Genomic DNA, 25,373 nt, shown 5'->3' on the forward strand with positions numbered 1-25,373 from the left:
TTTCACCGCTGCATTTTCAGTATTGTATTATAATATTATATCTTAGCTTGGAATATCGAAGTAATTATTAATATTGTATTCTAAAATAAAAGAGGAGACTGTATGGAAGCGTTTGCTACGAAATGCAGGATGATTTTACGTTTATATGCGGAGAAGATTTGTTGTTTGTTTGTGAAATAAATAAGTGTTTTAAATAAATAAAAAATAAGTATTGTCTTCTGTTGTAAAGTGCCATTTGCATTAATGGCACTATATAATATTAATATCAATAATAATAATAATAATGGGGCAACCCCATATTTTTTTACTGAGAAGTCAATCAATGGGGTTTCTCCCAAAGAAAGTGGGCATCACCATATTTATTGTGAGGTTATATAATAATAATAATAATAATAATATATTGTAATATATCATAATCCTAATTATATACATATATAATTACATGATCTGTTATATCCCAAGCTATAGAAGCGCGATTTTATGATTACTGCTGGCGAAATCCGCCAATAAAACTTTGGAAACCGTCTTGCTATAAAGGAGAAATGTCCGTTGCAGACGGTTTAACGAACGATGCGCTTTTAATTCCTCATCTGGATCAGTTTTAAAAACCCAGCAAGGAGTATACTATCTGTCCATATTGGTTTCTACTCCTTTGCTCAGCCTGGCTTAGCATGCACCAGGGCTTCTTGGGAAGCACCTCTTTCTTTCCGGAACTAGATTGTCCTTAAGAGACCACGATCTGCACTTTGGTATCTTTTCAACAGCACCGTAGGAACTATGACTCTACTATGAATCACTCAGTCTCCATCTCTCTCTCGCATGGCTCCCAAAATCACTTCCCAGCGTCTTAAGTGTCAGGATGGGAATCCTGGCTCAGGGCCCTTTTGCTTCCTCCGTCGTGACTCACACCAGAAAGAAGTTTGCAAACAGTTTTTAGCCAGGATCGCCAACCAAAAACACAACACAGCCCTCCTTTGTGAAACTGGAGGAGGAGGAGGATCCCAGGACGCAAACAGGATCTGACCAAATTGGGTCCCCCCCCCCCCTAAAAGAACATACAACATGAAAACCCCCTAACCCCAAAATCAACCCGTTTGGGGTCTGTTTGAAGTAGCCTTTAAAGACTTTGTGCATGTTTCCAAGCCAGTGGAAGGTAAAAGGCGCTCTCATTTTGTAACCAACAGGTATGTTTGGTGCCACCTGATGCGCTACTTGTTGCAACTACCTGTTGCAAAAGGCCTGGGAGAAATCTCCTGAGATTTAATCCATCTATTGATGATCTATATAGGTTTACAGGAGGCCTATTTCCATGCGCCTGTCTCCCAAAGTCGGCAGAGGAATGAAAGAGGTCCCTCCTCCGATCTTTCTGGACAAAGGCGACGAAGGAGAAAAGAGGAGACCCCTTGCAAGCCACAGCCGCCTGCCCCCAAAGTAGGGGCTCTTACTACCTATTGTAAGAGAAAGTTGGGGGGCATTTTTGAAAAAGGGAGAGAGAATCCACTGCTCAAAAGGAATCCTCCCCCCCAAAATACCTTACTGCTTTGAGAGTAATGGAAAGAAAGTATGTTATAGTCTGGAAAAGCAAGTCTGCAAATCTTGTAGTAGCTCTGAGACGAACTGACAGAAAGAATTCAAAGGTATAGCTGTGTTTTAGTATGCAAAGTGAGTATGAGTGAGTATGTAGAGAGGTCTTGTTGCACCTTTGAGAGGCAATGAAAGGAAGCAGTTGGCATCAGGAGCTTTCCTAGACGGAAGCCTCCTTCCTCAGATGCAGCATTTGGTGGAGTCAAAGTGGAGTAGATCTGGTGGAGCAAAATAGACTCTACTCTAGGAAAGCTCCTGCTGCCAACTTGCTTTCTGTCGGTGAGTCTCAAAGGTTTTGCAAGATCTCTCTCTCTCTCTCTCTCAATTGAAATACAGGAGTTGGTGGCATGAGCTTTCGGCTCAAGTCTAGGCTCCAGTTAAGTCTCAAAGGTGCTACAAATCCCTTCTGCAGACCAAAAGGAAGATGTTGGTTGTGTGAGGTTTAGTAGACTACTTCCTCCAAGGTGTATTTGGATGGTGGTGCTAGCAATGGGGTGGCAGAAGAGGGGTAAACCCACTACTTAGGAGGACTCTCCTCTCAGTACCATCACCTGGCTTTACCCCCAACTCCCTTCTACACGGTAGTAGTAACCTGTTAGTAAGTTTGGTAAAAAAACAGATTTGGAGGCAAAGGGTGACAGTGAAAGGATGCATCATGTTGGGGGTTTCCTGAGCCCTCCTTACCTGGTAGTAAACTATGAGTAATCTGTGTAAAGTAGTTTGGAGGCAGAGAGTGACAGTGTGTAAGGGGCACCTGAAGATGGGGTATGTGTCTCTGTGCGTGTATGTTTCCCAGCCCTTTTTACCTGGTAGCAAACTGTAAGTAATCTGAAAGGAAGAAGTTGGCAGCATGAGTTTTCCTGGAATCTCCTCTACTTCAGCAAATGCATCTGAGGAAGATAGATGTAAGTCTAGGAAGGCTCCTCATGCTGCCAACCTCTTCCTTTCAGTGAGTCTCAAAGGTGCTACTACAAGATCTCTCTACAGACTGGTTCAACACAGCTATAGCTTTGAATTCTAGGAGTAACCTGTGAGTCGAGTGATTTGGAGGTGGAGGGTTACAGTGTGTGAGGAGTGCCTGGAGTTGGGCTAGGTGTCTGTGCACACTGAGTGTGTGTGAGCCTTCCTCACCTGGTAGTAAAGTGTGAGTAAACTACGAGTAACCTGTGAGTAGGGTGATTTGGGGTCAGAGGTGCCTGGAGATGTGTTTGGGATCCCCTCTTACCTCATCTCCCCGTAGGGTCCTGGGTAGCCCTCCATCCAGGGGCTGAGCTCGGTCTTGATGCAGCCAGGTCCCGCGAAGGGCATGCGTCCCACCATGGCTCCGGCCGGGTACCACATCTCTGGGGGTGCGCCCACCATGTTGCCGGGGGCCATCTCCCCCATCCCTCCTGGTCCTGCTCCTCCCTCGGGGGTGCCTTGTCCTCTGGGGTAGCTGAAGTGGGGGGCCGTGGAGGCGTTGGGGGCCCCCTCGGCGGGGGGTCCATAGAGCTGGGGGTCCTCGGGGGCGAAGTAGGGGTGCCAGGGGTGCCCCGTGGGGGGCGCTGCTGCTGCCGCGTAGTGGGGGGCCATCTCTGGGGCCCGTCGGCACTGGGGCCCCCACATCCCTGCTGCTGCTGCGGTGGTTCCTGGGGGGCTGGCGGTGGCGTAAGGGGCCTCCAGGGGGGCCTCCAGCTTGATCCTTCCGTGGGGCGAGGAGGAAGAGGAGGAGGAGGAGGAGGCCAGGGCCAGCTGGAAGTTGTAGTAGTCCCTCTGGCTCTGGAGGGCGGCGGCGGCGGCGGCGCTGGCGGGGTCCAGGAGCTCGTGTCCGGCGGGGGCCTTGTAGAGGGTCAGGGGCCCCGGCAGCTCCAGGGCCAACCCTTCCTGCTCCTCGGCCAGGGAGCAGCCCCGCGGAGGAGGGTGGCTCAGGGCGAACATACAGTCCCCGCGGAGCCCCGACGGAGGAGGAGCAGGGCCCGCCTGGCTGGAAGGCGGCGGCGGCGGAGGCTGCCCTTGGTGCTGCTGCTGCTGCTGCTCGGCGGGCGGCTCCAGCCCCGGCTCCAGCGCCAGCCCCATCGAGGCCGAGACCGCCTTGCAGAGCTCCTTGGCCGTCTCCCCCAGGAAGGCCCCCTTCTCCGAGGCCGAGGAGGAGGCCGGGGCGGCTGCTCCGTCCGGGCCCCCCGAGGAGGGAGGGCTGAGCAGGGTCCCTGCTTCGCCCAGGAGCTCCTTCAGCTCCCCCGCGAAGGAGGAAGAAGAGGAAGAGGAGGAGGCGGCCGAGGAAGGGCTGAGGAGGGACAGCGACGCCGAGGAGGAAGAAGAAGAAGAGGGGGCAGCTGCCGCCGGGGCGGGAGCGGGAGCCGAAGCCGAGGAGGAAGCGCTGCTGGCCTTCGGGGGCGGCGGCGGCGGGGGCTCCTCCAGGGGCAGCAGCAGCAGCCCAGAAGAAGCAGAAGCAGCAGCGGAGGGCGAGGCCTGGGGGTCGGAGGCGTCGTCGGCGGGCTCCTCTGGACGGAGGGGGCTGTGGAAGGCTTCTCGGACGCTCTGGAAGAGGCTCTGGAAGGCCCCCCGGAAGCCCCGGCTGGCCCCCGGGCGCCCGTAGACCCGGCCCAGACCCAGCTGCACCTCCATGGCCCACGCCCGAGACCGGCTACAGCCCGGACGCCGCCATCCCAGCCGACGGGACGCCCGGCTCCTCCTTCGGCCGCTGCTGCCGCTGCTGCTGCCGGGGAGGCGGGAGTCACGGCTTCCTCCGAGAGAGCCAGGCAGCCCGCGCTCCGCAGCCCCGACGCCGCTCGCCTGCTTCTGCTCCGCGAGAGACCGAGCTGGAGGCTTCTCCGCCCGCTGCCTGCCTCCTCCTTGGGCTTCTCCTCCTCCTCTTCTTCTTTTGGGACTGGGCCTCCTTCTCCTCCCCTTCGAGGGGCGGTCCCTCTCCTCCCCTGCCCTCCCCGGGTCCCCGCCCCAAGGAAAGGAAGGAGGGCCGACCGAGGGAGCCAGCCAGCCCCGCCGGGGAGGGCTCGGGGGAAGCCCGGGCAGCAGGAGCAGGAAGGCTCCCCGGCGGGCCCCTGCTCCCTCCAGGGAGGACAGGCCCAGGCAGAGCGGAGCCCCTTCTCGGCCCCGGGCAGAAGGCCCCTCTGAGGAGCCCTCTCTCTCCTCAGCAGAGCCAGGAGGAGGAGGAAAAGGGTCCCGGGGCAGCGGGCGGGGGAGCCCCTTCCTTCATCATCACCCCAACCTCCTCCTCCTCCTCCTCCTCCTCTTCGGTGACCCCTCCGGGGACGTTTGGACTTCAACTCCCAGAAGGCCCAGGCAGCTTGGCTTTTGAAGGAAGAGCCGGGGATGCTGGGAGCTGGAGCCCAAAGTCTTGGGAGGGCCTCTCCTTCCTTCCAGCCCCCGAGCCCTCAGCCGCTGGGCTGCAGCAGCAGCAGCAGCAGCAGCAGCAAGGAGAGAGCCCTTGGGCCTGGAGAGCCCTGCCCTCCTCCTCTTCCTCCGATGGAGGGCAGCCATCTGCCTGGAAGGGCTGCTGGCCAAAGGCAGTGAACCAGGGCAAGAAAAGGGGACCTGGGAAAGAGGGGGGGGGTCTCCTTATCCTTGCCCTCCCTGCCATATAGTCTTTATCCATCCTTTCCACAGAGATCATACAAAACACACATACTGTATCCTTAAAAGAAGCCCTACTAGGGTCTCATTGGCAGTATTGTCACACATCGACAATGGCACCACTTTAGTCCCCCATTCACTCCCAGGTTGCCTTCCTGCAAAACATTGGGATTTGCTGAAGGGTGCTCTGGGCTCCACAACAAACTCCAACTCCCAGAATTCCATAGCCCTGAGGCAGGAGGCTGGAAAGCGGTGCCAAACCGGGTTATTTCTCCAGTGTGGATGCAGCCAAAGTGCCACAGTTGTTTCCTGAGTCAATGCAAGCATTGATTCCTTGCAGGAAAGGGGATGGCAGCAGGGTTTGGGGTTTCCCCCATTCCCTGGGTGTGTCCAGATGACACCATTGCAGCACTTTGATCCCACATTAACAGCCCGGCCTCCACCCAATGAAGGCTTTGGAGATGGAGAGTTGGATGAGATACTCCTCTGCCCCAGGGAGCCCTAACTCCATAATGCACGAAGGTGGAGTAGGCTCTCTCTAGCAAGAGAGGCTTGCAAGCCCCAAAGCCTTGAGGAAGAATCTGGATCCTGCAAGGGACCAATGCCTCCCCCAAAGGACCTCCAAGCAAATACTGACCCCAAAGAAACACATTGGGCTTGGATAGTGCAACTCTACAGACATATAGTTACGCAGCGCCAATACTACACCGACCTGTGGTCAGTTAACAGTTAAAGCAAATAGTAACCCCCAAAGAAAGCATCTGGGGGTTGAAAGTATTCTAGAAAAGGTACACATTCCAAATAGCAAACCTTGATTTTGGCCTTTTATTTCAGGGAGGCCCATTTTCCTCAGCCATTGTATGTCATGGGACTTGAGCATCCATGGAACCGAGCCCCAGCGGATACCAAGGGCCCAATGTATGCTCATATAGAGAGACTGTAACAGACAATATTAACAGAAGGATGGTGTAGCACTGTCACTGTGTAACTACATCTGTGGAGTTACACTATCCTAGCACAGTGTACATTCTCTGCCCTTTGTGCAACTGGACCGGGAATTGTTATTTGCCATCAGATCTACTTGGACTCATGGCGACTTGTGAATGAGAGACCTCCAAGGCTTGACATCCACAATGGGAAGGGGGGGGGGGTTCCAGACTAAGTGCTACCATTATAATGGGGCTTGAGCACGGCGGCGCAGCAGCACGCACCATTCATTTTTCCAATGGAAGGGGGGGGGGGGTTCGGCCCCAAGAACCCCCCCCCCTTGGCTACGTCCCGAACCACATTGCAGAAATAACCCAGTTGGACATCTCTTTAAATTCCATGGGTCAGTGGTGTGGGATGCAGAAAGAAAGAACAGACGGAAAGGAAAGAAGACGACTCTGCCGCCTGAACAAGTCTTCAGGTGGGGCAGCCATTTCCTCTCCCTCCTCGGTGGCAGCTCCTCTGCGGTGCAGCAAGGAAGAAGGTGTGGGAAGCATGAAGGCCAGAGGTGTTTATGCACAAAGGCTTTTTTGGCTGCTTAGCTCCGGAAAGACTTTGAAACAGTGTAGAAGGACGACGAAAAAAGAAATGTAACGCAAGGAGACACAAAATTAACATGTTTCATCTTTTCTGGGAAACAGATGTCCAGCCGGACTCCAAGTCGGAAAGGCTTGGGGAAACTAAGGGCATTTATGGGGCCATACAGACAGGCCAAAAGAAAGCTGCTTCGGGTCGCTTTGGAGGTTTGTGGTTTAAATGATGCGAAGAGTCCGGAAGCCGCACCAAAGCCACGCTTTATTTGGGCCTGTCTGTCTGGGGACTATACCTTCTTTTTAAAGATGCTCTTGGGACATGTCCAAGATCCTGTCCTCCAGATTTGGCCTGTCCTCATTTGCCCAGGTTAATCCTCTGCTCCCCCACTTTTCCAGCTGCTTTTCAAACGTCCCGGTTTTCCTCTCCTCTTCCCGCTTTGCTTCTTTTGCTTCGCTTTGCTGCATTCAGCAGAGATGAGATGAGAGCAGGAGCAAAGGCCCCAAACCCACTGCAGACATAATCTAGTCTGAGACTGCTTTAACTGCCCTGGCTCAGTGCTAGGGAATCCTGGGAATCGTAGTTTATGTGGCACCAGAGCTGTCTCACAAAACTACAGTTCCCAGACTTCCCTAGCATTGATCCAGGGCAGTTAAAGTGGTCTCAAACTGGATTATTTCTGCAGTGAGTTTTGGAACTGTAGAGTCAGGCAAAAGCAAACTGCTGCAGCTTCTCCTGCTCTTTCTCAGAAGTAAGCCCCATTGGCCTCATTGGGATTTGTTGTGTGTCTTCAAGTTGTTTCTGACTTACAACAACCTTAAAGCCACATTATGGGTTTTTCTGGGCAAGGTTTGTTGAGAAAAGGATTGCCTTTGCTTTCCTTTGAGGCTGAGAGAGTGCGACTTGCCTGAAAAGGGAGAACAGTCACAATGGTTTTTCTTCCTAAGCAGAAATGGTCGCTTTGGGGTTTCTTAACCCGTGAGCTCCTTCTCTCACTTCTTCCACTCTCTTAATTACGCGTTCAAAATGCAAAGGGAAGTTCGTCCTTTATTTGTTTAATCATTTTCATTGGGATCTTGCATATTCAGAGAGCAACTTACAAATCAAAGAGCGACGCAGCATTAGTCATAAAAGGAGCTTTTATGATCTGGAGTCATCTTTCAGCAACTTCGATGCTATGAGTCACATTTGAGCAACTCAGTCGAGCTGCAACACACAGTTTGATCGCTCCTCCAATAGTTGTACGCCCACCGCCCTGAATGTGGGGGATCATGGGATCTGTAGTTCAGCCTTGGGGTTAAACTAAGCACCTCACCAAACTACAAACCTCAGCACTCCATACTATGGAGCCCCATAGCAACTAAGGCAGTTTTATAACTGTGTTGCAGCCAAGATTAGTAATGCAAAACTAATCAGAAACATGCATGCGCATTTGTGGCGCTTACAGCCAGGGCTTAGGTTTAGGAGGATTGCCAGGTTTTATTTAAGGATGCCATATCTCCAGGGCTGGCCCTAATCAGTCTTTAGTTTCCATGGGTCATCTCCAGGCAGGAGACATGGGTGCAAATTCTCCAGTTTTGATGGGCTCAGCTCCTGGCAAGAGGAAAAAATGGGGTGCAAACCTCCAGCTCAACCACCTAGAATTTGCAAGGATTAATCTATGTGTTGCTGCAACTTCCAAAGACTCTGCAAGTGGTTTGTGTATTGGCTTGAGAAAGTGAGGAGGACTAACTCTCTTTACTTGCCTTGACCTGGGAACGGTCCCTTTAGCTAAGATTTTCTGCCTTAGTGGAAAATATGTTTGCAAACGCACAAATGTGCGCATGCGTGATGTGAGCAAGTGTGGTTGGTATTTAATGAAGAAACGCTTAATCACATCACCAGGTTTTGGCTTGGAAATAACCAGCATCTGAGACAAGCCTGACATGGCAGCCCTTGTCTGAACAGTGCTCTGTGTCACCTACATTGCAGCTTGACCTGCAACATGGAAAGGCAAAGGCAAGGTTTGTAAACTACAAATCCCAGGGTTCCATCGCATTTTTGAGCCATGACAGTTAAAGTGGTGTCAAACTGCATTGAAATGTAGACCATGATGTGGAACCTGGGCCACTGTTTGTATTCATGGACAACCTTCATGCAAAAAGGCCAAAGTGCCATCCTGGTCATGTTTAAACCATCAAATTCAGCAGAATTGGAGTGGAGAATCTGTACGGAAATGGCTGGGCAAACTCAATGGCAATCTTTCCAGATCCCAACAAATATTGTGTGTGTGTGTGTGTGTGTGTGTGTGTCCCCAACTCAAACATTTCAGGGTTTGTTTATTTAAAAAGGAAATCTGCTTAGAAATACTACCTCATGATTTATTTACTTACCATTATATATTTATTCATAAATAAACATGCCCTGAGAGTTTCAGTTGGGAAGGGAACCCAAAAGTTTGTCAATAATTCAGGGCTAGATTAACACTTAATTATAATTTCTATTAATTTTGGACGTCATTAAAAACAAAGGGGCCCCTCGGGAGGAGAAGCCAGAGGCAGCGGCAGCTGTTGCAATCATCATCATCACCATCATCACCACCGCCATCATTATGATTATGATGATTATTACGGCATAATTGCTTTGAGGCCTCGAGAAAGAGACTGCTATTGCATTTGTTCTTTTATTGATGCCTTATTAAGAAATGAATCAGCTCTTAAACTATGAAGAGTCACAGATTCTCAGACTGCAGGGAATCTCCCTCGTTTTATGCCACAAGGGCACTCACTCACCAATGGGCTTCTCGGGCTGCTGCCGCACTGCAGAGATAATCCAGTTTCACGCCACTTTAACTGCTGTGGCTCCATACTATGGTATCCTGGGATTCATGGTTTGCATGGCACCAGAGCTCTCTTATCAGGGAAGGCTAAGTATCTCACAAAACTACCAGTCCCAGAATCCCATAGCATGGAGCCATAGCAGTTAAAGTGGTCTCAATCTGGATTATTTCTGCAGTGCAAATGCAGTCCTGTCTCTCTCTTTGCAGCAAAGCAGTCTTAAAGCCTCCCTTTCTTCTTGGTAGCCACTGGTCTTGAAAAGGTGGCTTGCCATAGACCACAAGAGAGAGTCCAGAGAGAAGTATGGACATTTAACAATTAATTGGAGGGGGAAAGGTGGAATATGGCCCCAAAGGCATTGCAAAGGCTTCACTATGGCTCTTTCCAAACATTTGTTCTTGCATAGAATGAGATGCTTCCAGCAGAACCTCAAGCACCGAGCAGTTCCTTCCCACCAAGAATTGTTTCTCTGCAGCGGTTCTCTGAGGGCCTGAGACAGTATGGTTTGAGTACTAGGCTTGGACCTCAGGAAACCAGGGTTCGAATCCCCGCTCAGCCATACCTTGGGCAAGTCACACTCTCTCAGAGGAAGGGCAAGAAAGCCCTAGGATAGAATCACCAAAAGCTGGAGCTATCCAATTTGAAGATGCATAAAATGGTGGCCAGTCTGTTGTAATGGTTTGAGTGTTGGACTAGGACTCTAGGAGATCTGGGTTCGAATCTGCTCAGCCCTGGAAACCAACTGGGTCACCTTGGGCAAGTCACTCTCTCTCAGAGGAAGGCAAAGGCAAACTCTCTCCAGACAAATCTTGCCAAGAAAGGCCTAGAATAGAGTCACCAAAAGTTGGAGCCAACTAAAAGTTGGAGTCAATTTGAAGGCACATAAAATAGCAGCCAGTCTGTTGCAATGGTCTGAGTGTTGGACCAGGATTCTGGGAGCCCAGGGTTCGAATCCCCGCTCAGCCCTGGAAATGGGTGACCATGGACAAGTCATGCTCCCTTGCGTCAGGCTTGCCGACAGAGTCACTGTAACAGTAATGTTTTGTCCTCGGTGTTGTTTCCCCCCAGGAATTTGGGGAGAGCAGCCCTGCCCAATGTAAGCAAAATGTCATCGCTGTATAATGCTATCTTGTTTATGCCAATTTCTCGCCTCTGTTTCCTTTGATCTTCCGAGAGAGGCATTTTTGGGGTCTGAGAACTGGGGTAAAAGAGGGCATGAAAATGAAAAGTCGGGCTTTCTGCAATATCAAAGGGTCTTTTACTTCTGTTTAAATTAACACTTTGAAAAGAAGGGGAAAAAATGCCAGCGAACAAGGCCTGCCTTTTAAAAGCCCGGCACAAAGACCTGCTAAGAATTGCGCCAGTAAAACAGAGAAAATCACACGCATTTGGATGATCAAACTGCGGAGATGCTGAAGGGTCCCTTTATTCTGAGCCGGACGCTGACGCGCGACGTCCCAAATTTCCTACCTCCGCAGATTACTGTCTTGCAAGAGTAACTTTCTTGTCACAACTGCATTAAGAAGCAAAGGCAGACAGAAATTGTTTTGTCTGGCGGTAAGTGTACTCCACGATAAATTCAAGAATATTTCTCCCCTCCTGAATGCAAATGGCACAGAAAATTAGCCCTTTTTACAGCCTTCCGTACAGACGGTAAATTTTTATTGCACATAATCGCAGAAGTTGGAATAGCAAACTCATCCCAATATGAAATTCTTCCCACATCTCTTGGAAACAGTCTCAGACTTTGCCGCAGGTGCGCCTTCTGAGCTTTCATGCTGTTGTTGTCATAGGCAATGGCTGGAGTGCCCCAGGTCAGTGGGACAATGAGTCCACTCCGGGGCTTGGCTGGTTTGGAAGGCCTTCTGCAAGGTGTGAAGAACCTATTTGGACTCAGCACTTTGGCCAATGGATAGCCCTCTGGTTATAGGGGCTAGGTCAATAATGCTTAAACTGGACCCTCTGGGGGCCATGAGATTTGGCCATCGGTCATTTCCAGGGAGTGGGCTTTCGTCCCTGTCATACTACATCTTCAGAGTATGAGAAAATATTCAGATTACAAGCAAGAATTCAAGCTACAGGAAAAGAGACTCCATCTCAACCTTAGGAAGAACGTCCTGATAGCAAGTAGAGAGATCTTGCAGCACATTTGAGACTCACTCAAAGAACGACGTTGGAAGCAGGAGCTTTCCGAAACTAAAGTCTACTTTCTCAGATCCAAGGACCTCACTAAACTGCCCTATTGATGATGAGTGCGCAAAGAGATGGGGCTTGTTGAATGTGAGCAACATTCACTGGACTGCCTCTATAGGCATATTGACTAGGATTTATGCCTTCCTTGTCCTACTTTTGGAAGTGATGAGGAATAATGGAGACAGCTGGGCTTTTACAGTCCTTGGGGCCGTTGGGCACTTCACTGCCTCCATCTCTGCTGACAAATGCATAAAAATGACCTCCTCCTCCTCCACTTCCACTTCCAAACTTGGAGGGAAAGAGAAAACAGAAAGTTCAGGAGGCATAAACTGGTCAAGACCTCATCTTCCAAGGGTTTGGGCTTCTTGGAAACCTTGGAATTGAGCGGAGAAAAGAGAGATCATGGCTGTGCTTGTCACTTTAGCTCCAAAACCCAAGCCAAAGCGATCTTAAGATGTGACTGTTCTTTGGCATTTTCTCTTCCTTCTGTGTCATCTTCTCTAGTCCGTTTACAGAACAGCCCAAAGGGAGAAGACCAGGAAAGCCAACTCTGCAAGCTGCACACACACACACACACACACACACAATTCCAAAGTCATCACAAACAATTTCCCTCGAGTGAAGAGTAAGGCAAGGAAGAATGCTGGTCTCCATCTGCAGCTTCCCTGCTGCCTCTATGGTATGAACAGCCATAAATCATTTTTGAATTAGTATTATTATCATTATTCACTAGCTGGACTCCAGCTCCATGGGGGAAATGGGTCTAAGGCCAAGTTTCATAAAGATCCTTTCCAAACCAAGAACCCACAGTTGTCTGACTGTCAAAATGTGCAACTCAAAAAGGAAATCATCAGCTGCAATGACTTTCAGTGTTTTTGCCAGAGTTGTCCAAAGAGCTGCAGCCACCTGCATTAAGGAACTTATGCATGCAAGAAATACCAATATGATGCCCATTGTTTCTTTGCCTTTCCTGAACCAGCTTACAGTACCCTTTAAATACAACAGAATAGTTACTGGTTACTGAACAAGTGTGAAGGAACAAGGCAAGCCCTCCCATCCCAGCATTCATTTCCCTTTTGGCTTCTGGAACCATGGCAGGTCATGTGGCACTAAGGGAATTTTGCCTGGGCTTTTGGTGTCCTGTTTTAAAGCAAGCAAGCACCCAAGGAGTCCGCAGAGACTGGCCAAGGGAAAGCCAGTCCAATCCCAAGATATCTCCAGGGTCAATAGAGGCAGAAGCATAATTCAAACAGTCCGAAGTCAAACGAAGCAAACAGCCATGAGCTGAGGCCAAAAGTGAGAAGAGAGTTGCCCAAGAGATTTGTCCAAATTCAAGCCAAAGGTTAGAGATACACAAAGCCAAGTACTGTATATCACACTAGGTTACCAGGAAGCATTGGATCTATTGCCTTCTGAACTGGAACGGACTTGGCTAAGCTAGTTCATTTGTTGTTAATGCCTTCAAGTCAACCTCGACTCATGGAGACCATGTGGACGAGACGCATCCAAGACCCCATGCTCCACTGCTTTGCTTGGGTCCTGAAAATCCATACCAGTGACCTCCCTGGTTGAGTCCAGCCATCTTCCTCTCTTTCCAAGACCTTCTACTTTTTCTAGCACTATTGTCTTTTCCAGTGAGTCATGCCTTTTCATGATGTGGCCAAAGTACGACAGCCTCAGTTTGAGCATCTTGGTTTCCAGGGAGATCTCTGGCTTGATCTGCTCTAGGACCCATTTGTTTGTCTCTTTGGCTGTCCACTGTATCCTCAGCACCACTTCTCTCCAGCACCACATTTCAAATGAGTTGCCTTTCTTTCTATTGGTGCTCATCACTGTCCAGCCCTGCCAACTTTTCACACTTCCAATGTTTCTGGTCTTGGTGATTTAACTGTCACTGACAGGTGTAGATGTGCTTCCTCCAAGTTTGGAAGTGCTGCCTGGGATGGACTGGGCTCTGTGTCTATTGCCACAGGGATGCCATCTTCTGGTTCCAACTGGAGCTTGTCTTCTTGGCCCTGCTCTTCTCCTTCTTCTCCATCCAAGGAGGCCTCCTCCAGGTAAGGCATGACCTGTGGCTTCTTCATCCATAGGTGCAATGAATCTGCTTTGGTTTTCAGTCCAAGGTGCAGAATCTTGTTTGCAGACAGGGTTAAACACCTTGAGCAGTGGAAGGTAGTGCACTCCTTCCATTGGAGGTTGGATAGCCCTTGGTTGAGTTTGTTTTGGGCATGGATTCCTGCCCTGGTAGGAGGTTGAACTTGGTGGGCCTTTGGGGTCCTCTTCAGCTCTGTGATTCTATGGGTCTTATGTCAATGTAGCCCCTGAGAACATGACCAGTCCAGTCCTTTGGTTGCTCTGCCTTGTTCAAAAGCAAAGACACTGCCAAGGCAAACAAATAAACCTCAACCAGGGCCATGTTCTTAAAATACCAGGCCCATTCTGGCCAGGCTCCTGCTGCAGAAGGGCTCCTCCGCCTCCTCCATTGCTCCGACTGCAGCCATTCGGGGAGGTCACCAGGACCGCGCTGGCCCTTGAGTTGTGCAGAGGGAAGTCCAGCAGGACTTGTAAATCAGAGACAGATGTTTCATTCATCTGAAACATCATGAAACCAGAGGATTTGCCAGAGAGAGAGAGCGAGAGAGGGGGGGGGGGAGAGTCACTTTCCCATTTGGTATTTCTCACAGGCTGAAATTTAAGCACGTGCTTAAGAGCTTTGCTGGACCCTTGCCCAACATGGCTTTTTCTTTCTTTTAAAAAAAGGGAGAACAGATGGGGAGAGGGAGATAAGAAAAAAAGAGCTATTTTCCCTCCTCCTCTAGCTAATTTCTTTCACTTGTAGATTAGGATCTTTCCTTGGACCAGGTGTCGGCCGTAACCGCAGCAGGTGCAAAACGGTTTCAGCTCAAGGAGAATTAGGAAGAGATGGAGAGCCCACCTGCTGCTGGGCAAAGCCATCCCAAAGAGAAGCGGTTTCAGCCCCGGCTCCTGTTTCCAGTGGTGGCCATGAGGCTGTCCAAAGGGAGAAGCCCATCTGCCATGGCCTGGAGTCAAAAGACCCCCTACTCCCCTCCCTCTCAGCTGCACCTGGCTTCCCAAAATATGATGCTTTTGGACATGAAGTTTGCCCTGTTTCTTTGGAAACAGGAGATAGGTGGATTCTGTCCAGACACAACCTTCACTAGGTGCCAGAATAACTAGACTGAGGGTATCATTTTGTTGTCGGGTGCTGTCAAGTCATTTCTGACTTATGGATAACCTCTCCATGGGAGATTTTGGGGGCTGAGAGAGTGTGCCGTACCCAAGGTGGGTTTCCATGTCCAAGCGGAGAATCGAACCCAGGTCTCCAGGATTGTAGTCCAACACTCAGTCTGCTACACCAGGCTGGAGATATACCTGTTGTATTTCACACAAGTACAAATAAAACTGAAAAGACTGTTCACTGCTATGAAGTAAGCTTTATCGGTAGTAAAATTAGGGTAGGTAATGTGAATTGCACAGTCAGTGTGTGGCCCTTGGGTGCCAAAGTGCAGCTTCAGAAGCTCTCCAGAGCCTGCAGTTGTTTTGTGTGCCTTCAAGTCTTTCTGAATTATGGTGAACCTATTATGGGGATTTCTGGGGCTGAGAGTGTGTGACTTACCCAAGGTGGGTCTCCATGGCTGAGTGGGGAATTGAACCCTGATCTCCAGAGCCGTGGTCCAATGCTGAAACCACTGCACCACGCTGGCTCTCAGAAAGGGACATGCAATGAGATAACATGATGGCTCCAGGGAAGAGATGATGGAGAAACTGGAAGGCAGATGGAAAAGAGGAGGACCCCATGGAGAGGTGGCTAGATTCAATCCAAAAAGCTATGGCTGTCCTGGGTGAGCAAGTCCTGAGCAGGGCATCTGATGATGCGGTGACTTGGAGGTCTCCCATAGGGTTACCATCGGTGAAGGCTGACCTAATGGCACAGAACAAGAGCATATTGAGCCTAACCTCTCCTTAGAAGCCAAAATGACTAAATGGAGGTTGCCATACTTTGGACGTATGATGAGACAACACCGCTTGCCCTTTCCCTAATCCAGAGACACTTTGCTCAGTGTCTTCCTTCACAGATGACCCCCAAATCTTTCTGTGCCTTTCCCCACTCCAGACCCCCCCTTCTCCCTCCATCTTTTTGTCCTGCTTCCTGCATCCCTCCTCCTCATCCGCTCTTTCTGGCACAGTCTCAAACAGCCAGCATCCACCCAGGGGGTTACACAGAGATCTAATGAGAAACAGTTGCTTGGCTGTTTTATCTCAGCCACCAATTTAGGCTTCACAAAGCAGGAAACAAGCCCAGCGCAGAATCAGTCCATGCAAAAGAGCATTAAACTAAATGGTTGCCCTTCTGTCCCATTGAAATCAGCAGGACTTAGGATTCAGGCATAGCCAGCTTTTCCCATTGAGTTTAACAGTGTTGCCATCTGCATGCAACCCAGTACCAGAGGGATTCTGGGATTTGCAGTTCTAAATAGAGAGAAGCTTAAATAGCTCACAAAACTACCAATCCCACAGCAGTCAGCCATGACAGTTAAAGTGGTGCTAAACTGCATTGATTCTGTGGTGTAGATGCAGTTTAAGTAACCTAAGTACTAAGTACTAAGCTCTAGATTTCTGTACAATACAAACACATGCAGATTTGGGACAGAATTTTGCACCAACTCCAATGCAACTACACATTCCTTCTCCATAGGATTGCAGTCATAAATGCATGTCAGGAAAGAGGGGAAGAGACAGTGGGAAGAAGAAGGCATGCAAGATCAGGCTGCATTTCTTAGTTAATCTCCCGAGTAAAACAAAATGGGGAACCAGATGGATAACAATGGGTTGGATTCACGCACCTACTAGTCACGGTGAAGTGTAATCCCATTAAAATGACAGAGACTTAAGTTCACCATGGCTGGCATAACCCATTCATTTCCACCGATCTGCTTGGAGCATGGCGACATTTGGATTCCTCTGCCCTCATTTTGGGATCGGAGCAAACAAGTGCTTACTCAGTTACGATGTTTTTTAAAAACCGATTCCAGCAGCTTGCCATCCCAGTTCATCAAAGGAATATCAGAGGCTTCTCTGACACTGTTTGAAATGCTGATAAATCCCAACAACAAACACCCTCATATAGCGCAAGTCTCATGATACATGGATGATCAATGCCGAGGACAGTGGGAGAGGTTTACATCTTCCTGCTTTGTGTGCCGCATGAGATGAAACTGTGGTCATGCAGAGAAAGGGTTCCCCGTAATGTCTTAAAAAGTCATGTTCCTTTCAACTATGACCAAAAAACCCCAAATGCCTAACAACATGAAATCCCACTTGAGGCCCATGTTTAAAAGAGTGTGGGTTTCTGAAAAGCTGGAGGACAATCATTGCAAGTTCTCTTTTGTCAGGGGAAAGGAAAGGATGGCATTGTCAACTCTGAGTCCTTGGAGGATATCACACGACTGAAATTGGAAGCATAATCCAGTGTCATCCTGAACGCAATCATGTGTATTCACGTTACTGCGCAGAAGTTTACCACATGCGATCGCTGGCAGTCCGAAAGCACTTCGAATGCAATCGTGCGTCAATCCACAGTTAAGTAAATTCGGTGAACTAGCGAAGTCACAAACCCTGTTCCTAGGCAACTTCACACTCAGTGCGCTGTTGTTTGGTGTGAATGTGCATGTCTCCTTTGGTCCAATCCGGAAGGGGGGTTCCCATGAAGCCATGCTGCAATTCTGCTTCCATTTTGCTTCCGCTTGTCCTTCTGCATTGCTGGGGGAGGGGGGGGTGCTGCTGCCGGCGAATGAAGAAGCATGGACTGGGAGCTATTGGATATCCATTATATTCACGTTTTTACGTGACAAGAGTGAATAGATGCTCCTTTTCACGTGAATAGCGCATATTCTTCCAACCATTCTTCCTGCCCCCCCTCCAACCTCTTTTGCAAATTGTGGGGTTCCTTGGTTCCTCTCTCTTACTCGCCTAAATATGCCATGCTCCAGTCATCTGGAGTCTCACTGAGCATGCGCAAGGGGGCCAATGTGCAATTAAGAACCCACTGATGTGATGGCTTACTTCGCACAGAATCTGGGTCGCATTCGGAGAGGCCATTACAGCAAATTTAAGCTGTGATAAGGAATCACGCAATTGCCTGAATTTTTGAACTGACCTCGCTATCTTCTCTTTCGAAATGGAGAGCCTCTCGCCCCGTGTGAGATCCTCCCTTGCCTTTGTTTTTACGTTGGATTTGGGGGAGTGTGCGTGGATTTATTCAAGTGGCAACAAGATGGTGTCCTCACAACAACATGGTCCAGACACACAACAGTCTCTTCTATGAGAGTCGGCAGCAATCGTAAAGTAGTTGCTCTTGCACACTCTCACCTCTGAGCAAACCGCTTTTGAGAGCGGCTGAACATTTCCCAAAGATTTACTATACTTGTGGTATAGCAAAGAATTTAGCACACGTTCCATCATGCTTCTCTTATACGGCGATAATGGGACCCTAACATAATTTCAGTTGAGATTCAGCATCCTGAGCATAATGTTCTGCATGTGCAGCTCCTCATAGACTCATAGAGTTAGAAGAGACCTCAAGGATGGCATGGGATTTAATGAAACAAGAAAGAAAAATGTGGGCCACAGCAACTCTCATATTCACCTTGGAAATCTAGCAAATATTATGGTGGTTTATGTGAAGTTTCGTTTCCTGAGAAGCTCCATCTCAACAGTTTATAACTCAAAGCAATAGATTAACAAACAAATAAATCCAACTGTTCAGGATTAGTTGAACATGGTTTCCCTGCTCTTCTTCTTCTTCCATGGGTTTTTGGTAGCTACATAAACAATGTGAGTCTCCATAATCTGTGAGCTTCTCTTCCACCTGTTGCTCATAAAAAGAGATGGGAATCTGTTCCTTGCACAGATAATGTTCCAATTTGGAAACGTATTTGGGGCAAAATGTGCATCTGGGGGAGAAGGAAGAGATAGATACGTTTTATGGACAGGAAGCATGATCTTCTGCACAGGAAAGAGCATTTCTTTGCAGGAAATATCCTCTTACCTGGGCAGAAAATTGCCGTTTTTGCCCCAAAAGAAGTTTTTGGCAAGAAGACGCTGCAAGCAGACTTCGAAAACTGTGCCGTTTTCAATGGCTTTCTTGTAGCGGGAAGAAAATTGCTAAACCAACCAATAAAACAAAACAAAAACTCCTTGATTCTTCTTTCAAGGAAAATAAAAATCATGAAAGGATCGCATCCCTAGACACAAGGCAGGGCTTGCGCATATTGCATAAGCGGTTTTGCATACATTACAGTGTTTTCTGTACAAAACGTTGGAAGTTTTATTGTACAAAGCCACCTTCTTTTCCCTCTCGGAAGGTCGGGGCATGTGGAAATCTCATGGTGTTTAAGCGTTTTCTTTGATGGATGTTTCGATTGCTTGAGAGACACTGAATATCTGGAGGATTTGCATCTCTCATCTAAACTCAGAATGCACAGCGTCATGCTCTGGACTTGGTTGCAAACACATCCCTTTGTCATGTGTTTCAATGAGACTTTGCAGCTCTTCCTCCTTCGACTGCTGGCCTTTGAGGGGGATGCACTTTTGGGAAAGAGGGCTGAGTTTCCTCTTCTGTGATCCTCTCTTATTTCTTCCCCCTTTCCCCCCAACGCAGAGGAAAGGAAGGGACCCTTCCTCAGTCCAAAGGCCTGGCTACTGACCCAGCGCTGGCACCCAGAGCCAGGCCAGGAGCCTTTTGAAGGCAAGCTGCTCCATGGAGGAACCCTGTTGAGATTGTAAACCGGACACAGATGTCTTCCTTCAAAACGTTGTAAAATTTCTTGTGCATTATGCCAAGAAATTGTTTTTCCTGCCTTCCTCCTCCTCCCCCTTATTTCCTCTTCTCTCCTCCTCCTCCTCCTCCTCCTCCTCCTCCTCCTCTTCTTCTTTCTCTTCCATTCCTCCTCCTCCTCCTCCTCCTCCTCCTCCTCCTCCTCCTCCTCTTCTTCTTCTTCTTTATCTTCTCTTTCATTCCTCTTCATCCTCTTCTTCCTCTTCCATTCCTCCCCCTCCTCCCCCTCCTCCTCTTCTTCCTCTTCCATTCCTCCTCTTCCTCCTCCTCCTCTTCTTTCTCTTCCTCCTCCTCCTCCAACGTTGAGGACCAGGGCCAGCTTTGTGACAATCTTTCCTGCTCTTCTTTCCCCTCCTTCTCCTCCACCTCAAGAACATGACATTTCCCTTCCTGCCTCCACTGCTGGAAACATGTCCCTGCCTTCCATCAGGTTTCCAAAAACCGTTTCCTCATCCCGTTTTCACATTTTCTGGGAGAGCTCTGGTTTCTATCTGTGCCAAGCACACTCACTTGTTCATCCATTCATGCAAGCGCCTTTCCTCTGAGCCTTCTTGCCATTTCCATTGCCGCTGTGACCAACCATCTGGAGGCTTCCTTTCCTTCCTCCCTGGAGAGGTAGCAATCTGGAGGCTTCCATACAATCCTCCGGGGGGTTCTGGCGACCGCTGCTTCTTAGTCAGAGTGCCATAGATGCCCAGGGTCCAGGGATGGATCATGAAGACCCTCAGAAGACCCCTTGGACTGAGAGGCAGACAGGATGCTTGGCATCCTCAGACCTCAGGCAGATGAGCTTGGAGGCCAAAGCTACATTTGGAGGAGCCCCTCTCATGGTCTAATAGCCTGCTGCATGTAAAATCTCTGCCTGTGCCTCCAGACTGGACCCTTTCCCTTAGCCAAAACAGTTAAACCCATCTCATGCATCCTCAATGCTTCCTTTTGCTTCTCACTATGGTGGCCATCGCTGTCATTGAGGTCTGTAGACCCCCAGCTCAGCTGCATCATGCGCCGGGCTGTATTTCCTTGACTTGGAAAGTCCAATAGACATCCCAGATCCTACACAAAGCATGGCTCACATCAGACCAATTATCCAAAGCCTGTGACATGAAATCCTTTCATCCTTCCAAAAGCCTCATCGCTGTATCTTTTCTATCTCATTGTCTATTCTCCGTATCTTTGCTGCCCTGTGTCTGTCTTTCAAATCTTCTCCTATTTGAGACATAGTTGTAGAGATGGGTGAATTTCTCAGCAGCTTTTAGCTCTAGCTGCCATAGTTGTTCTGGGAATCGCCCATGCTATCGTTTGAGCCGGCGCTTGAATTTCTAAGTAGTTCCCAGCTGTTGCTGATACGGAGGACTATGATTCCCAGAGAATGATTTAATGCAGCACATGTGTGCGGTGGAAAGCAGCGCTCGGAAAAACACACATCCAGCCAAATCTTGTCAAGGAACTGTAATTACAAGGTTGATTCTGTATAGAGTCAGAAAGGATGGCTGCATTCTGTTCTACTTGTTGCATTTGGATCATGCATCCAAGCAAAGGGTTTAATATTTTGCTTACTTGCTCAAATCTCTACATTTCCATGTGTCCAAAGGGTCCCGCAACAAACTCCAACTCCCAGAATTCCATAGCCTTGAGCCAGGATGCTGAAAAGTGATGCCAAACCGGGTTATTTCTCCAGTGTGGATGCAGCCCAGGTTTGAGGGTAATTCTAATCCTCTACAGCTAGTGCATCATTTTCCCCCTTTTTAGTTATGATTGCACCGTTCAAAATAAAAAGGAAAAGCATAAATTTGCCTCTCCTTGCATTTCGAACGCACAACCATTTTCTATGCCCTCAGTCGCACAAAAGACCAATTGTTCTCCATCTGCTCCGTGACAGGCTTCTGGATATTTGAAAAGAGGAATTACACCCCGTTGTGCTTCGTTCTTGTTTTTATGAAGGCAAAATGGCTTGTCCCCTTCCTTCCTTCCTTCCTTCCTTCCTTCCTTCCTTCCTTCCTTCCCTCCCTTTTGCTGCATTCCTCGCAGTCTCCATATAAATAAATATAAATAAATAAACTTTATTTATATACCGCCCTTCGAAACATCAGGGCGGTTCACAACAAACATTCAATACAATTTTTAAAAACAATATCATTAAAACAATAATAATACAATAAATACAATAGAAGAACTTGTGCCAGATCACAAACAGCTAACAGGGAACTAACAGAGGGTTATAAACTCAAGGATCTGGATTGTGCCCTGGAACATGAAATGCCATATCTTTTCTGGTCTGGTTTCCAGATCAGATCTTGGATTCTCTTTTGCTGCCAGGATCTAGAAGAAAACCGACGTTTGGAAATATGGAAAAGAAAGGTTTGGTTCTTCCTCTCGCTGCCATCTCCAATTAAAAGAAAATGGTGCAAAAACGCCAAATTGCCTAGTAGTGGAAGAGAGCGCTTGAAATCAATAGGAAACATGGAAAGAGAATATATATAAAAAATACCCATACGGAGCCAAATGCAACTTTCCACTGAACTTTACACAACAATGTAGAATGGCATCACAAGCACAACCGCACTACTGTGACCTTCAATTGGATATGGACATTACACTTTATAAAACAACAACCCAACAACCTCAAGTGTAAGGGCATTTGTGCATTTGTAAGGCACCAGCAAAATCACATCATCATCATCATCATCATCATCATCATCATCATCTGCAATCCTGCATCAGAGGCTATAATACCAAGTTTTATAATGACAGAGCTATGTCACTGGCATGAATCACAACCATGCAGTGAATTGCAATGACACACAACATGGCACAGTGCAAGATGTAATGTATCCCAACGCACCACATCGGTTGTGCATTGGGACCATTGTGCATCAGGACCATAGTTCATCAGGATGGTTGTGCATTGGGAAATAGCGTAATGCGCTCCAATAGTGCTAGCGGGGATTTGCACCCTGCTTCATGTTAATGTTCACACAAACATAATAAGGAGTGTTGCTCTGTTTGAGACAACCTGCTTCGGAGCTGGCCTCTATGGCGTTTCCCTTTTGCAGAGCTTTATGGCTGTAAGGTCTATCTCCTGCGACATCTCTTTCCTTTTCGCTGTGGTTTTGGATTAAGGAAATGTTCCTTTCTTTAAGGACTTTAAACCATTGATTTGAACTCCCTCCAAAAACCATCAGGTCTTAAAGCCGCCAAGAAGCCAAAGCAAGAGAAGTGGCAATTTGAAAATTGGTCTCAAGTTTATAGTTGCGGTGAGCGCAGGAATGCAAACCTCAAATGGTTCAAATTAGCCTGACTTTTCCCTGATAAGTATAATATGAAGAGACCTCTTCTCACTGGTGAGATTATGGGATCCAGAAATTACATTTATGGGCAGAATCCCATGCAAAGGTAATGCATGCTCCGCACCGGCTTCCACAACCGGTTTAGACTTAGAATGGAAAAAACCTGCATCTCTTCCCAAGTGCAGACAGTCAGATGGTTTCAGAAGCTCAAAAGCTGAACGAAAAGGTCATAACTTTCCTTAGTAAAGTTGCATTTGGCTAATAGCCATCGGCAGATCTGTTCACATTCCCCTCTTTAGAAATGAGCAGAGGAACATGGCCATCACTATCTCTGGCGGAAGTGGATGCTGCAAGTCAGTGTTGCATTGTTTGGAGCAAGATTTTCGTTGGAGCATTCTATGGATGCATCCGATGGTACCCTGAGATTTGTAGTTTTACAAGGTCTTTAGCCTACTTTGCCAAAGAGCTCTGGTTCCTCACCAAACTAGAAATCCCAAGATTCTGTAGGATGGAGATACGGCACATAAAGTGGTGCCAAACTGCATTATTTTGACAGTAAAGACGCACCCTAAATCCAGAGGTGGCTCTCTCACATCCTTGGAGAGATGAGCCAAGACTGGGGTTTATAGGAGCTACTCCTACAATGGGACTGAACCATGGAAATGGACCTGTATTGGGCATTATGTTCAGTACACAATAACACTTAGGTTTCCCTACAGCCCAACACAGGCGGAGTGGTTTTGTAGTGGCCCCTGGTAGTTGGCATCATGTATACACAGAAGTGAGCCTTATGCACATATATATACCATGTATACTCAACTATAAGTCAATTTCATGTATAAGTCAAGAGCAGATTTGGGGCCAAAACTATGGATCGTAATATGACCCATGGATAAGTCAGGGCTGGGGTAAAACCTAAGAGCACTGGAACTAAGGATCTAAAGGATGGAGGAAAGGAACCCGTATGGATAGCATCCTTATGGTGTTGGTGGTGTGAAGCTCATTTTGGGTTGATTTGGCCAATTTGGGGGCAAAAAAGTTGCCCCAAAATCAACAAAGACATAACTTGGGGGTCTGCAGATGAGCCAATGTGGGGTTTGAACGTTGGACTACAACTCTGGAAATCAAAATTCAGCTCCCCAGTTGGCCATGGAAACCCATTGGGTGCCACACACTCTTAGCCCCAGATAGCCCTTGATAAGTTGCCATGTGTTGGAAACGACTCGGGAGGCACACGACAACGACATCAACTTCCGGCTTTGGAGGCTGCAAGAGCTACATGCAGACCATGCAATGTACTTCACCCATCCCAATTCACTGCCAAAAAAGCTCATTTCATAATGGTGACAGATGCCATTTGTTTGAGTACCAAATGAAGTCTGGTCTGCACTTCTCATCATGGCGAATGGTGAGGGATGCTGGGCACTGGAGTCCAGTAATGTCTGGAGGATGAGAAAGACAGTCGTCCTGGATAATGCCAAATGGACAGCTTGCAGCTACCATGAAGCTGACACAAATCTCAGTATTCAAGTTGAATCTTAAGACCTTCTCTTCATTCCTCTGGTCTAAATATTGGTGCCAACCGAGAGTGAAGTAGGAAGGATGCCGTCCTACTCTCTGTTGTAAATATCCAAAGCAGTGGGAGCAAATGGGGGGAAAGTTTGACTGGTTCCCAAAGCCAAGGAGGGATGGTTTCAATGAACGCTGCTCACAAAACAAACAGGACATAATTCCCAATTGGAGAAAAGGACTCAAATAACCGTACAAGATCGGGATAGAGAGAATCAAATGAAACATAAACAGGAAAGGACTAATTTAATAATAATAGCGACAATCAAAAATAAAATTCCAACCATTAAAATCGTAATATCATGTGTGAAAACTCCTCGTCCAAATTGCACTCGGGTTACATTGCCACAACCCTAAAGGAAAGACACTATAGAAATGAAAAGGAGGGTAAAAAGAAACAACCTCAGTCCCTTTGTGGCACAAAATATATTATGGCATATTGCCATTATCTTTCAGCTTTCTCAGTTAGAACAGCAAAGGCATGCTTTGTGGCGGCCCTTTCTGGGGGTTGTGTTACGTTTTTGTGCGTTCTGCATATTTTAAATCATTGCATTGATTATGTCCTATTAAATCCTCAGCCGACCACAGGATCCTGGAACAGAAGCAGAATCTGAGCCATAAATAGGTTGCTCTTTGCTGGCAGCCCTTGGGTTCAATGGCTCTCCTTTGAGTGACCGATTCATGGCTCTGATAGCATTCCATTCCCCTTTGCTGTCTCTCCAGCCGCCTCTTAGTTATAGACGTACGTGTATTTTCTTCATCTCTCTCTTCTTTTTCACCTTCTGTTTCTTTTTATAGAAGGAGTTGACCATAGAGTTATGCTAGAGGTTCCTAGAGAGAACACTTCTCTAGGCATCTGAAGGTCCACCAGTGCAATTCTATGGTCAACGTCTACTGGACGTCAGCCATAGAGTTGCAATGGAGGACCCAGAGGTTCCTAGAGAGGTGTTCTCTTGGGTTAAAAAAAGAGTATTTGTG

General features: G+C 48.0%; 1 protein-coding gene across 1 annotated transcript in view; it reads right to left on the reverse strand.

Moving 5' to 3' along the window:
• The window catches only part of AR (androgen receptor), a 127,882-nt gene extending 123,444 nt beyond the window's left edge, over positions 1-4,438 (reverse strand). Inside the window, exon 1 of the mRNA XM_042480045.1 lies at positions 2,810-4,438. Coding sequence (XP_042335979.1) covers positions 2,810-4,188 — 1,379 coding nt within the window. The 5' untranslated portion in view covers positions 4,189-4,438. The remainder of the gene's footprint in view (positions 1-2,809) is intronic.
• Between the last annotated feature and the right edge of the window lie 20,935 nt (positions 4,439-25,373).

This window comes from Sceloporus undulatus, chromosome 7 (assembly GCF_019175285.1).
Source record: "Sceloporus undulatus isolate JIND9_A2432 ecotype Alabama chromosome 7, SceUnd_v1.1, whole genome shotgun sequence".
NCBI classification, from domain to species: Eukaryota; Metazoa; Chordata; class Lepidosauria; order Squamata; family Phrynosomatidae; genus Sceloporus; species Sceloporus undulatus.